Genomic DNA, 13,399 nt, shown 5'->3' on the forward strand with positions numbered 1-13,399 from the left:
AAGGTCATCGGCATAAATTATCAATTTTGCATTTGGAGCAAAATTTAAGTGGAGGTTGATATCGTTATCACAAATTGATTAAATGAAGAAGAAAGGGGAAATAATGGCTCTTCATTTTTTCCAGACGATTCACACATTCGGCCTGAAGGCGTAGCAAATCTTGGATTTTTTGAATCTGAAATAGATGGACGTGTCACCAGACAAAACGCAGACAAGTAATTATCCAGAGCTATGATCTAATTAAAAACTAATATCGCTCTTTCAAGTGTTTGTGTCCTGGTCATTCACTACGAGTTCAAAAACAATCCTACGTATTTCCGAAAGGGAGACGCCTGTGACGTAGAAAACCTCAAGACTTCCTTCGGGAAAAACCGGAATTGCAATTTCCGTAACTTTCCGTCACCGGGCAAAAAGACTTTGCTCCAACTTCTTGGCGACCAAGAAAAGCTTTTGCAGATGTTCAACGTACAAGGTAAAACACGTTCAAATTAAAATCCTTCAAAATGAATGATAATATTTTTTTTCAGATGAAGTGCCCTCTGTTTTCATGCTTTTCATTCTCTCTCATGGGTCTGAAAATGGAATAATATGGACCGACCACGTCAAAAGTGAAACCAATGAACGCGAATATTTCACAACAGATGAAGTCTTTGACTCATTACAGAAGCTACAGAGATTTGACAAATGTTTGAAAATCGTGAATTTTGGGGTAAGTTTCGAAAACACAATTTCTTCTATAATTAACATGGTAAAATGTGGGAATCATAAAATATAAAAATATTCATTTTTGTTTCAGTCATGTCGGGGGAAATTGGATGATTCAAAGTTTGACTTAAAGAAATCATACAAAGACTATGAAAACAAGAATTCGTGTAGAATTTCCACTCGCCCAGGAATGCACAACTATATCGTGTTCTATTCGACAGTAGAAAGTAATTTTTAACGGCAACGATTGCACTTTCGTTATGTTTATTCTTTAATTTAATATTGTTGCAGCGACATTAGCGAACACTGATGAAAAAGGTTCATGGTTTGTTAGAAACATCTGCACAAGACTGAACGAAGCTAATGATGAGTCCTTGTTGAAATTCTTCACAATTGTTCAGAATCGAATGCATCAAACGTCACGCACTTTCACAACCTTTGAAAAAAACATTCCATTGGGGCAGACACCAGAGCTCAAAATGTTTCAGCAGGACAGAAAATTCATAATCTCAAAGTTAGTAAATATAGCGAATTTAATTGAAACAAAAGAAATCCTAGTTGACTCGAAAAAATAATCTTAAGACTCTAGCAAACAGTATAACAGTTAATTGAGAGCTTTTTTTCAGGGCAAAAATCACAGCACAACCTATCTCCAACCATGATTCCTCGACACCTAATTTGAGCAAAGTCTCAAATGAACGAATGTCTGCAAATTTCTCCTGGAAATCGGATGAAGAACATAATATCAGGGGTCGTAAAGGTTTCATTTTATCCGTGGTCCAAGGCAAACAAGTGCAAGAAATGAAAAGGGTTCTTCGCAAACTAGACTTCGAAATTAGAGACTGGATACTGAGCGGGACATCAATGGATTTCTATTTTAAGATGGGTCAGTATCAAAATTAAACAAAATGTAAGAGCTCAAAATGGATTAATGCTGGTTTTGCAGTGGCCGAGTTGGAACCGGACGTTGGCTGCATAATGACCTGCATATTGGGCCCTGTGTGTGAAAACGAACACAAGGAGGTTTGCGTGCGCGTGCAAAAGGGTCAAGATATTCCAATATCGGACATCCTACGCAGTTTGGTCGGCCCAAAAAACGATAAATTGATAGGGAAGCCGAAAATTCTGTTCGTTGTCAACGTGAAAGCTCCACAAACAGACAATGTAAGCTGTACCCAAACTAATGTAAAATATGAGTTTTTATAAATTTAATTTTTATTTAGATCACTGTGTCCATGAAAGATTTACAAGTCTCCGCAACAAACCACAGTGGCTGGCTAGTATTGATTCTAAAATATGAAGGTAATGATAAAGTACTTGCATGTTTTTGAGGCATTGACAACTAAATTCTGTCACTTAGATGCATTAGAGAAGCTGATTGAAATCTTTGAAAACATCGGTGAGAAAAGCCTGCAAGAACTTCTGGAGCCTCTGCTAACTCGTGAGTCCAACAAAGAAGACGTGGTTCTTCTTAATTCTACATTGCAATATCTCATCCAATTTCCTACTTGGACAAGAATATTTGTAAAACCAGATTTCAAACTTAAAATGACAAAAAATTCCCGGGGGCAAATGATAAGAAATATAAATTCTATGGAATCTCCTTATGAGAAAAAGATCGATTTTGATACATTAGTGAAAGAGGCCAAACGATTGTTTGAGGAAAACAAAAAGTCGATAGTGAGTCCGCTTAAGACGATGAGTCGTGTAGAAAATCCAAACATTTTGAGCAATGTTGAATCTTCAATACAGTCGCTGCCCGTCAAAAACATAGAATCTACCTCTACAACGAGCGATTCAACTGAAGAAAGCATTTTTTGGTGCTTTAATTCAGTTGCTGGAGCAGGAAAATCGACTGTATTCGTGGAAATGGCGCACGAACTCACCCAATTTGGCGAAGGGTTTAAAATACTGCTGATTCCTCTAAAAAAATATTATCGGTACTTATTTGACATGCCAGCTAAGAAAGTGAATGTAATCGAATTCCTCGCTAAGACAACTTTCAATTTTCATGACGACATCAAGAACTGGATAATGAAGAGTGAAGTCATTGTTTTCATTGACGGATTTGACGAAGTTTGCCCAGATTTCAGAGAAAAAATCATCAACATTTTGATTGCAATAAATAATGCTGGAGTCCCACTCTTTGTCGGAACAAGGCCATACGAAGTGCACCACATTCAAGAGAGGATAAAAAACACGACGATAGTTGAGATCGAACCCCTTGATGAAGCAAAGCAAATCGAGTTCCTGCAGACCGTTGCACGAAAGAATGAAAGAGATATCAATCAATTGAGGGAAAACTTCAAAGACAAAGATATTCTGGGAAACCCACTCTATCTCAATTTGTTGGCCGAATACAACGGCGATGGAAACTTGTACGAAATCTTTGACACAATAGTGAGGCGAAAAGTAGAAATTTGCTTGAAGAGAGAAAACGGTGGCAATGATGTTGGAGACGAGACGATTAAAAAATCATTGAAATTCTTACAATTGGTGGCCTCTCGTTTCGTAACAGGAGTGAAGATCGAAGAAGGCAGTGTTACAAAGGAAGAATTGGAAAAGATCAATGCTTTTGGAGTTGTGACATACTTCAATGAACAAGTCAATTTCACTCACCAAACGTTTGCAGAATTTCTTACTGCACAAAAATTTTTATACGATTTAAAAAACCCAGGACCTGAAAGTGTTCCCTTGTTCAATGAGGAATTGGCGCAGTGCAGGAAGTTCGTCGACCTTTTCTTTTCTACGGAGAAGGGGAAGGACGTGACCTACGCAGAGGATTTTGTGGAATGTGCTAAATTAAGCGACCCTGTAAAATTACTCAAGCAAATTTGTCGAGAGAATTTGAGCCAAATGTTCAGGTTGCTCAACCCCGATCTCTCGTTAAAAGATGAAGACGGTAAAAACGCTTTGCACTTCGCTTTGCGGCACCTTGAAATGGTCAAGAAGGTTCACGAAAAGAACAGCAATTTAGCGATCGAAACAACCAAGAATGGAGAAAATTGTCTTCACCTGGCGATTGGCGATAACAAATGCAGCGAGGAAGTCGCTATTTGGCTCTTGAAAAACACTGAAGCGGACAAAAACGCTGAAACTGAATTTAAAGAAACACCACTTCTGCTGGCAGGCTTAACACAAAAATGGGAAGTAGCACGACAACTTTTGTTGTACAATATTGAAATTAATCAAATTGGTTTTTATGGAAAATCAATTTTCCACTATGCCGTTTGCTCTAATGATATAGTTTTAGTGCAAGAACTTCTTGATAGGGGCGACATTGTTAATTTTAAAGATTCAAATGGAAACACAGCTCTTCACCTAGCTGCTATGTTAAATGAAAACCCTAACATTGTGAATTTATTGCTTGAAAAGGGTGCCAAAGTAAACATAAAGAACAATGGAAAACGAACAGCACTGCATTACGCTGCTGTAAATAACGAAGGTACAGAAGAAGTGTTCCAACAGCTGATTGTATACGACGCCGACGTTAATTCACAAGACGAAGTAGGAAACACAGCACTTCATCTAACTAGTGGATGGAATGGAAACCCAGAAAAAGTAAAAATTTTGCTCGAAAAAGGTGCCAAAGTAAACGCACAAAACAATGAAAAATGGACCGCACTGCATTTTGCCACTAGACATAACCCAGCTTCAGAAATTGTCCAAACGTTGCTGGAAAACGGTGCCGACATTAATTTACAAACTCAATATGGATCAACAGCCTTGCACCTAGCAGCCGGGTGGAATAAAAACCCTGAACTAGTGAAAATTTTGCTTGAAAATGGTGCCAAAGTAAACGCACAAGACAATGACAAATGGACAGCACTGCATCTGGCCGCTAGATATAACCCAGCTTCAGAAATCGTCCAAATGCTACTGGAAAACGGCGCCGACATTAATTCACAAACTCAATATGGATCAACAGCCTTTCACCTAGCAGCCGTGTGGAATAAAAACCCTGAAATAGTGAAAATTTTGCTTGAAAATGGTGCCAAAGTAAACGCACAAAACAATGACAAATGGACCGCACTGCATTTTGCCACTAGAGATAACCCAGCTTCAGAAATTGTCCAAATTTTGCTGGAAAACGGCGCCGACATTCATTCACAAAATAAATATGGATCAACAGCCTTGCACCTAGCAGCCGGGTGGAATAAAAACCCTGAACTAGTGAAAATGTTGCTCGAAAAAGGTGCCAAAGTAAACGCACAAGACAATGACAAATGGACAGCACTGCATCTGGCCGCTAGATATAACCCAGCTTCAGAAATCGTCCAAATGCTACTGGAAAACGGCGCCGACATTAATTCACAAACTCAATATGGAACAACAGCCTTTCACCTAGCAGCCGTGTGGAATAAAAACCCTGAAATAGTGAAAATTTTGCTTGAAAATGGTGCAAAAGTAAACGCACAAAACAATGACAAATGGACAGCACTGCATATTGCCGCTAGATATAACCCAGCTTCAGAAATTGTCCAAATTTTGCTGGAAAACGGCGCCGACATTCATTCACAAAATAAATATGGATCAACAGCCCTTCACCTAGCAGCCGGGTGGAACGAAAACCCTGAACTAGTGCAAATTTTGCTGGAAAAAGGAGCCAAAGTAAACGCACAAAACAATGACAAATGGACCGCACTGCATTACGCTGCTACACACAACCGACGTCCTGAAGTGGTCCAAAAGCTGCTTGATAAGGGTGCCGAGATAAATGTAGAAAATGCTCGTGGAGAGACTCCTATATTTCTCGCCGCTAAGCATAATCCAGCGAAAGAAGTTGTTCAAATACTGCTCGAAGTAAATAAAAGGACTAGAAATGACAAACAATGCACCGTTGTATAAGGTCAGATGAAAATCAACCTTTAAGTTCTTCAAAGAACTAAATAAAAATTACTCTGACCTATTGATAATCAATCGTATATTTTGTTAGTAAAAATTTGCGTAAAGAAAATGAGGCAAAGTTGAGGAGGACGATCTTTACGTTACAATGAATTTCGAAGTCGAGAATAATGGCCAAAAAACTGCACTTTTCGATCAGAATGACACAGGCTCAAATTTTCGCATGCATTCTTTACTTCCACTACTTTTAAATAAAACATAAGAGCTTTTCAATTGTATATAAAAATAAGTAACTTCATTTAAGTGTAGTTTTGGAGTACTGCTGAACCTATTATGAGTTTTTTATATGACATTAAGAAATAAATAATTAATTACTGTCTCCATCTAGTAGATCAAGAAGTTGCTTTTTAAGAAATGTAAATGAATTGCTGTTATCTTATTTTTAGTTTTATTGTATTACAGGTTATGTTAAATATTGTGTACTTATGTTTAAAATAAAAATGTATTCTTACTGGTTTGTTGTAAAAGATTTGTTAGAATTGTATAATTTTTGCTAACCACTAGGAATGTAGTGAAAATAGCTGTGGATAATCTAACTTGACCCTTTTGCGTGGGAGTTGTTGTCCATTCAGTTTGGATCGGATAAAATTAAAATATATTGATTTTTACAATAAAATTTCAGAGATTTGTTTGCCTGAAAAGGGGTTTCATCCATCATCGCATTACATTATTGATGGAAGAGAGGAATTCAAGAAAATACGAGATGAATAGTTTAATATTAGATCCCAGTGTTAACGAGTGGTGTTGCTTCCAACCTAAAAATTGCATCACTTTGTCGACAAGTTCATTCCAGAGGTGCATTATTTGCTGCTGAACTGACGTTGCTAATTTCAAAAGCAGTTTTTCGTCAGCCCGATTAAGACAATGGTAGATTTTGCGAACAAACCAAACTCTGCCCTTGGCTATATTGAACCTACGAGAAAATCTGCTGGGGTTTGATTGATTGAATACATATGTTAAAGAGCCGTAAAAGTTGACCGCGAGGAAAAGTAACATCAAGCTACACTGTTTGGTTTGAATCCCTGCTTCCTTATTTTTATTTGCAGCAAAACCCCTTTCGAGATTTTCGCGTTTAGCAACAGATGGAGTGGTGAGTTGGTATAGGCTAAAATGTTGAGGCCTCACTGTATAGGAAAGTGACGATGGTTCACTTTGTCTCTTGCGCGGTGCCAGAGGATTTTGCTGCTCGTGCTTCGGATCAGCGAAAACAGCGGATGCGGAGGGCCATTCCTGTGCTTCAAGTCGAGTAAGTTCATTTCAATACGCGTTTCTTGCAATTAAGAAAACGGAATTTTATTTTAATTATACCGATATTTGAAAAATATTATTTGCCAGTGCTGAAACCGACCAAAATTAAAAAGATTAGAGCAACGTTGGACTTTGTCTAAAGCGAGTTTTAATTTAATTCATATTTACCTTAATTTATTTCTTGCCTGAAATAAAATTAACTCCTTCATTCTAATGGCACGATCTTCAGGCCTTCCATATATTTTCTCCTAGCTTTAAACTCCTGAATACATTTAAAATTGATAAAAAAAATTAGCACGTATTTGGTGAATTTAAGTATTTTTTTAAGTAAACGCCATAAGCCATAAATGAAAGCAGATATACAGACGGCTGTCCAATTTTTTTTATTTTTCTCGTGCTGAATTTAGCAGTCTGCTTATGAATAAATTATTCTCAACAATTCTAAACAATTCTAAACGTTGCTCGGTGGCGCCAACAGCGGCGCCGTGAATAAGTGACAGATTCCGCTGACATTTATTTCTAAATTAGCCTTTTATTCGTCTCGTGTCGCACTTGTTGTGGGGCAACGCGAAAGCTTACAAAAAATTCGAGACGCGCTTAAAAATAACAGACAATCCGAGACTTTTCAGGACTCGGGGAAATGTTGAGGAAAGCATAAACTTACATTTTTGCTATAGACTCGATTTAAAATAAACAACGATTTCAGATTTTCATTATTTCCAATAATTCACAATAACTTGAATTAAGATTAATAATTTTTACTGTCTAATTGTGAGAGAAAATAAAGCAAATGATGAACTTATTCAAAGCTCTGATCAAATAAAGAGAGCGAATTTCGCATTCTAGTTATCGAAGTTAGCTCAATTTCTTGTTAAAAACGAGAGCAAAAAGGCATGTCAAGAACACAACCCTTTAAACTTTGACAACCCTTGAAGAAAAGCCAGCTCCAGTCGGCCTCCAATGTGCGTCTCCACCTCTGAGAAGGGAAAAGATCAATTCCAGGACTAGCGACAGGTTAGTAACACTTTTACTTTAAATATCTAGGAAAAATCACCAAAATCAAGCTGCAACAATTTCACCGTCATTCCCAGGTGACATTTTAATTCATAGAATGCAATAATTAACCATAAAGCTGAAGAGCTCCCATGCATGTAATTATTGAAATAAATTTGTAGCAGGCTTAATCAATGTTAAAATAAAATCAAAGTACCAACTAGCGAAATTGAACTTATCTTGATCGAAATACGGGTATTTAAATTTAATTCAAGTCTTAATTATTTCTTAAATTTTCTGCTCGCTCCGTGCTGATGTTACAAAATTGCATAAAAAATTCCGTTTCCTTGCAAATCCGAGACATTTTTTAATTAATTTTTAAAATTATGTTTGCACTTTTGGTGATCTTATTTTTAATCGCGTTATATCAAATTTTAAAAATATATAAATTACTTTACAGTTAATTAAGCATGGAAATAGGTTACAAAGTACAACTTAAAACCAGATTGTGCAGCTTACTGTCGTCTGCAAACTTGATAAATTACGCATTACGCAATCTAGACAAAGGCTTAATTTATTAGTATTGACTTATTACAATGGGAAAGTTCCAGCAGTTTTTCTAAAAAAATTTTGAATTTTTAACGTGCTCTAGAATTGATTTTTTATTTTCCTCTTAGTCTTTTTTCCGATTATTATCTTTTCAAATTAAACTTCCGTGTGCCAGCCAAGAATTAAGGCATATAAAAATAAAATAGGCGTTTGATTTGTTTAAAAAATACGTAGATTCTTCAATTAAATAAAAATGCACAAGCTGCAAATAATTCAGTTTGAACTAGCCTGCCGATTTTTTAGGTTGCAGCTCCACTTTTCTTGGCAAATCAAAAGACTAACAATAAGTCGTTACTTCCACTGATGTGCTGAAGCGATTCCTTTTGTAGCTATTCTCAAATTTTATTTCCAAATACTGCAACAATTCGCACCAACAAATGTCAAATCTGTAATTATTGAGAAAGAGTGTTGAAGCAGCGCAGCCAAGAACCTGCTGTTTGACTATTTTTTGCTCCAAATCATAGTACGAAACGTTGGTTGAAAAGAATGAAAAGTCGAGATTTTTTGGTCAGTCAACGCAGTGAATAAATATTTTTTGAGTAGGGGAGGGAGGGAGGGGAAAGGGTGAATCACAGACAATGGCTAGACAACGCCGACGCCTGAAGCCAAAAAAGCACTCGGTGAGGGAGGTGCTGCCCTCGCATAGCAACTGCCACAGTTTTTTGATGCGTGGCGTGCAAGAACTATATTATTTAGTCTCCCAATTCCAACAACTTTGGGCGCGAAAACCACGTTTTTTCTTTGGAGTTTCGCTTCGATCGCGCAATTTTCGACAAAAAGAGAAGAAAAAGCCGGAAAAAGCAAGGACCAGTCGTAAAAATTAAATAGAAAAATCGTCAAGATCCAAACCATGCAATAATTTTATGTTATGATACATTTGAAAAATCAGATTAAACAATTTTCTGAATGAAAATTGGGCTCCGCTGAGATGACAAAATATTTTTTTAATAAATTAAGAAAGCAACTATCGGAGAAAAAGCAGTTACTCCCTTTTTGATCAAATTGTTTTGATGTGAAAAAAATTAGAAGCCGGTTAGTCTTGTTTGATTTTGGCTGCTGATTGGAGAGAAGTTGAGTGTCAAGGCCGCTTTTGCGTTATCAGAGTGGAGGGTGGCAGTTTTCAAGATAAAAAAAGGGAACAGTGAAGCGGCTGGCAGCTGGAAGAAAAAGCAGCGACGAAAAAGGCTTTTATTGCGCATTTTAGTGATAAATAAATTTAAACAAGTAGAAATAACGGACAGCCGGCAGTCCGATAATGAACAAAAATCATCAATTTTTGACTCCGAGAGGGCGGTGATTAATGGGATGAAGAACGAGCAGGGCAACCCGATTTAAAATTACCCAACGCCGGAGGAAGGAGTATTTTGTGCTAGGAGAAAAAATTAATCTCGCCATTTGATAAATAATTCAATTTGATTACTTTTATTTTTATCAAACCACCTGAAAGCTTTTAATTGCATCTAAAAATACCTGGTAAATAAATAAAGTAATTTAAAAGATAAAATTAAATTTTCACAATCAAGAAGCGAAAAGGCGTTTGGCAAAAAGTTTGTTGGGTCTACAAACATGGATTGTTCCCATACAGAGCAATAAATTGAAAATTATTTGAATTGTTGGATGCAATGAAGCAGTTGGTAAATAAAATAGAGCAGATCCCCACAGGTGAGGAAAGCGGAATCCAGTTTTTCACTCGGGGCCAGACATATTTTAATAACCAGAACAGGACCGCAGTTTCAACAAGATATTTTTCCAGTTTTTCCTTTTTCAAATAATAGAAACAAATTATGCCATATAAAACTGCCATTGTTAGACTCGTCTGGACCTCTCCTAAGCGCAGGCAAAGTGCGTAGGCCGCAGACTGCGTGTGCTGCGCCTCCAGTTGGATTGGAGCGGCGTCTCGTTCGCTTCACCTCCTCCAATCACCGCCCAAATTCTTCAATTTGCAATCGGCTTTCAAGGGCAAAGGTAAGGTCCGCCATTTTTAATTTAGGTTTTCAGATAACTTAAAATTTGTTACGACGACTATAGTTGAAATTTTATTTATTTTAAATTTGAAAAATAATTTATTTGATGAACCTCCCAATAACAAATAAAATAAAATTAAAATAATTTGACTGTTTTCTTTCGCATATCGCATCGCTTTTTATCGAGAAGACTTGAACTCAAAAGTGGACAACAACTATGTAGATATTCTTCCTGATCAATCTCAAAATTTTAATCTGTTTCTTATTTTTTCAAACTTCTTCCTCACTTTTTGATAATTCACAGCGTTTTTGTCGTCGTTTCAGTTTGAAATTTGAAAACTCTGGTGTTCGCACTTGAGCCACGCCGAAATGGAAAATTCGCCAATTTTTTCGTGAATGGACCGGTATCGCGATCCTTGCTGTTTCATTGCACACGCAGGCCCGACATCGGTGTGGAAACCGATTTTGAGCTTTCTGGCGGCCGTAGGAAAATTAAAATTCGGTTTCTGTTTCTGATTTTTGGCTTTTGCGGCTCAGCAAGTGCACACACGGAAATAGTTTTATTTTTGTAACAATTCAACAGATCAATGGATTTCAACTCACGAGGCCTCAAAAGAATCATCTCAACGAGGCATTTCAAGAGACGCACCCTGACGACCTTTTTCAGGTTAACGAACCCTGAGATCGGTCCCGGAGTTTGTTTTTTTATAAATTTTCAGCGATTTCGAGCTCATTTGACGATAGTTTTCACCATCGCCTGCGACCGACCTTCCTCAGGTCGCGTGACCTCAGGGCTGCTCGTACGTATTTTTGCCAGTGCAATCGCTTTTTGGCTTTTTCTGAGTTACTCGATGCAGATTTTGCACTCGCGGCGAGCTGCAAAGCGCACACGGGCGCTGGAGGCAAAGAATAAAAAGCTCACAATCAGTGCTGCGGCGAGAGGCGAGCCAGCGGGAGGAGCGGCCAATTAAGACAGTGTTTTGTTTGTTGCCCTGCGTCTCTCGACTCTCTCGGCGCTGTGTTGCTCCGGCACACACGCCAAGTGCACAGCCGAGATATAGCTTCTGAAATAAAATATTATTAGAATAATGCAATGCTTTTAAAAATCACGCGGCCTTGGAAACTATATTTGAGCCGAAATTTTGGTTGCACCGCGGGAATCCTGTTAAAAAATCAATCTTTTTGGTTCTTTCTGGCTGTGCGCGTAATTAAAAATAATTCTGATCCGGCAAGGAGATAGAAATGCCGGAAAACTTACCAAAACTGGTGATTGCGTGAGTGGGAAAGGTGCAGCTCGTCCGTCTCTCCTTCTTCTTTGGCTCTCGCTCGGAACTAAAAGGTGCTCCTGCCTCCTTTTCTCTCCTGCTTCCAGTCAGCGAAGAGAAACAGAGAAGAGTGAGACTTTTCGTCGTTTGTCCGGCTAGTGGCGAACAGGCTGCGCGCGAGTGTGCGCTAGCTAATCAACTTCCCTCTTTTGGCCCCTCGTCTAAAAAAACAAGACGGAATGCAATCGCAGCCGCATTTTCATGTAATTATTCTACTGCGACGATTCTCGCCTCTTTAAAAAGCATCTCTTTGCCGGTTTAACCCTTTGGTTTACTACATATAATTGCGCGTCGCAGTTGAGCAAATAAATATTTCTACTACTTCTCCAAACTACGCTCTTAATTGAAAAATAACAAGCAACCAGATAAAATTGATAAAATAAGATTGATGCACGAATTCCCTCGAATTTCTCGTCTTTTGGTTCATGAAAAGCAGGTGTGTGTCCACCAAAAAATGTGGCTCGCAAGGAAATTTGCTTTTCGTCCGCTCATTTTTTACAAACTCATGTGCTGGCACGTTCCATGCTTAGATTTAAACTGAATTTTAATTAAATTCAATGTGGAAATTATTTTCAAAATGAAGAAAACCATCATTAAAGCTCATTCAGTATTAGTTTGATTAATAAATAAAAAATTTTAATCTGCCTTTGGTCTGCGAGCTGCGAGTGACACACGCTTTTCTATGAATGATTTAATTTCCTAGACTCACAACTTAAAAAATGGTGCAACGTTTGATTCTCGACGTTATTTTTATTTAATTTATACGACTCAATCTTAATTACTATTTATTTTCTTTTTAGAAAACGACGCGATCGACACGCAACTACTGCCGCCATACATGCTTAGTAACAAACGTGGTTTTCGCGCCTAAACTGATTGAATTGCATGACGTCACAGTTCTTGCCAAGCTGCAGATAACTCTCGCCGTTGCCACGCGAGGGCAGCACCTCTCACGCCCACTCCCTTTTTCTTCTTCGCGGCCAGCAGAGCAGCTGATTAAGCCCTTGTTTGTGTTTACGTCTCGCGGATTGCGCAGATTTGGCTCGTTTCTCGCGTTTTGCAGAGGGATGCAGCGGCTGTTGCACTCGTCGGCGCCGCTGTCGGCGCCGCCGAACAAGGCGGTGCTCGGAAAGCTGCGGAAAAAGAGCGGCGACACGTCCAGAAAGTGCAAAAAGGCGCTCGAGAACTGCGGAATCGCTTTGCAAAGGTACAAAAAATCATAAATTGGTTCCTGCAGAGGTTTAAAGGGCCTTTCGACCCTTCAGGGCGCACCTAGGAACTGATTCAGGGCTGCGTGGTGGCTCATTAGCTCCACTGCGATTAGAATTGAGAAAGCTCGTGCATTTCAAAGAGAAATTTTTTAAAAAATTTAAATTTTCGCATTATTTTAAATTTTATTTAACTTAAAAACGAGCAAACTAAATGGAATTATTTTTTTAAAGAAGGAATAAAATTTTTACCAGGTTCGAATCTCTCCGGGCATTCCAATTATTCCTTAAAATAATTAATTTTCGACCTTTTCAGGTGGTGCCTTGAGTACCGCGAGCAATTGCTGCCGGTGGCCGTAGGTCAGCGGCTTTCCCTTCCCTCTGGTGGCGCCAGGTCTCTCAATACTCTCAAAGGTGCGTTTCACCCTGACCCTGAATTTTC

The 13,399-nt window shown here is 38.3% G+C and overlaps 1 protein-coding gene across 1 annotated transcript; it reads left to right on the forward strand.

Moving 5' to 3' along the window:
• Nucleotides 1-2,658: 2,658 nt before the first annotated feature.
• LOC135943883 (putative ankyrin repeat protein RF_0381) lies at nucleotides 2,659-5,553 on the forward strand. The gene has a single exon (XM_065490550.1). It carries the CDS (start codon nucleotides 2,659-2,661, stop codon nucleotides 5,551-5,553), a length of 2,895 nt encoding a protein of 964 aa, XP_065346622.1.
• The last annotated feature ends 7,846 nt before the right edge of the window (nucleotides 5,554-13,399 follow it).

The sequence above is a fragment of the Cloeon dipterum genome, chromosome 4, assembly GCF_949628265.1.
Source record: "Cloeon dipterum chromosome 4, ieCloDipt1.1, whole genome shotgun sequence".
NCBI classification, from domain to species: Eukaryota; Metazoa; Arthropoda; class Insecta; order Ephemeroptera; family Baetidae; genus Cloeon; species Cloeon dipterum.

Bases quoted from the DNA above. Each gene is read 5' to 3' on its own strand.
- LOC135943883 (XM_065490550.1), top strand. From the start codon at position 2,659: ATGCCAGCTAAGAAAGTGAATGTAATCGAATTCCTCGCTAAGACAACT.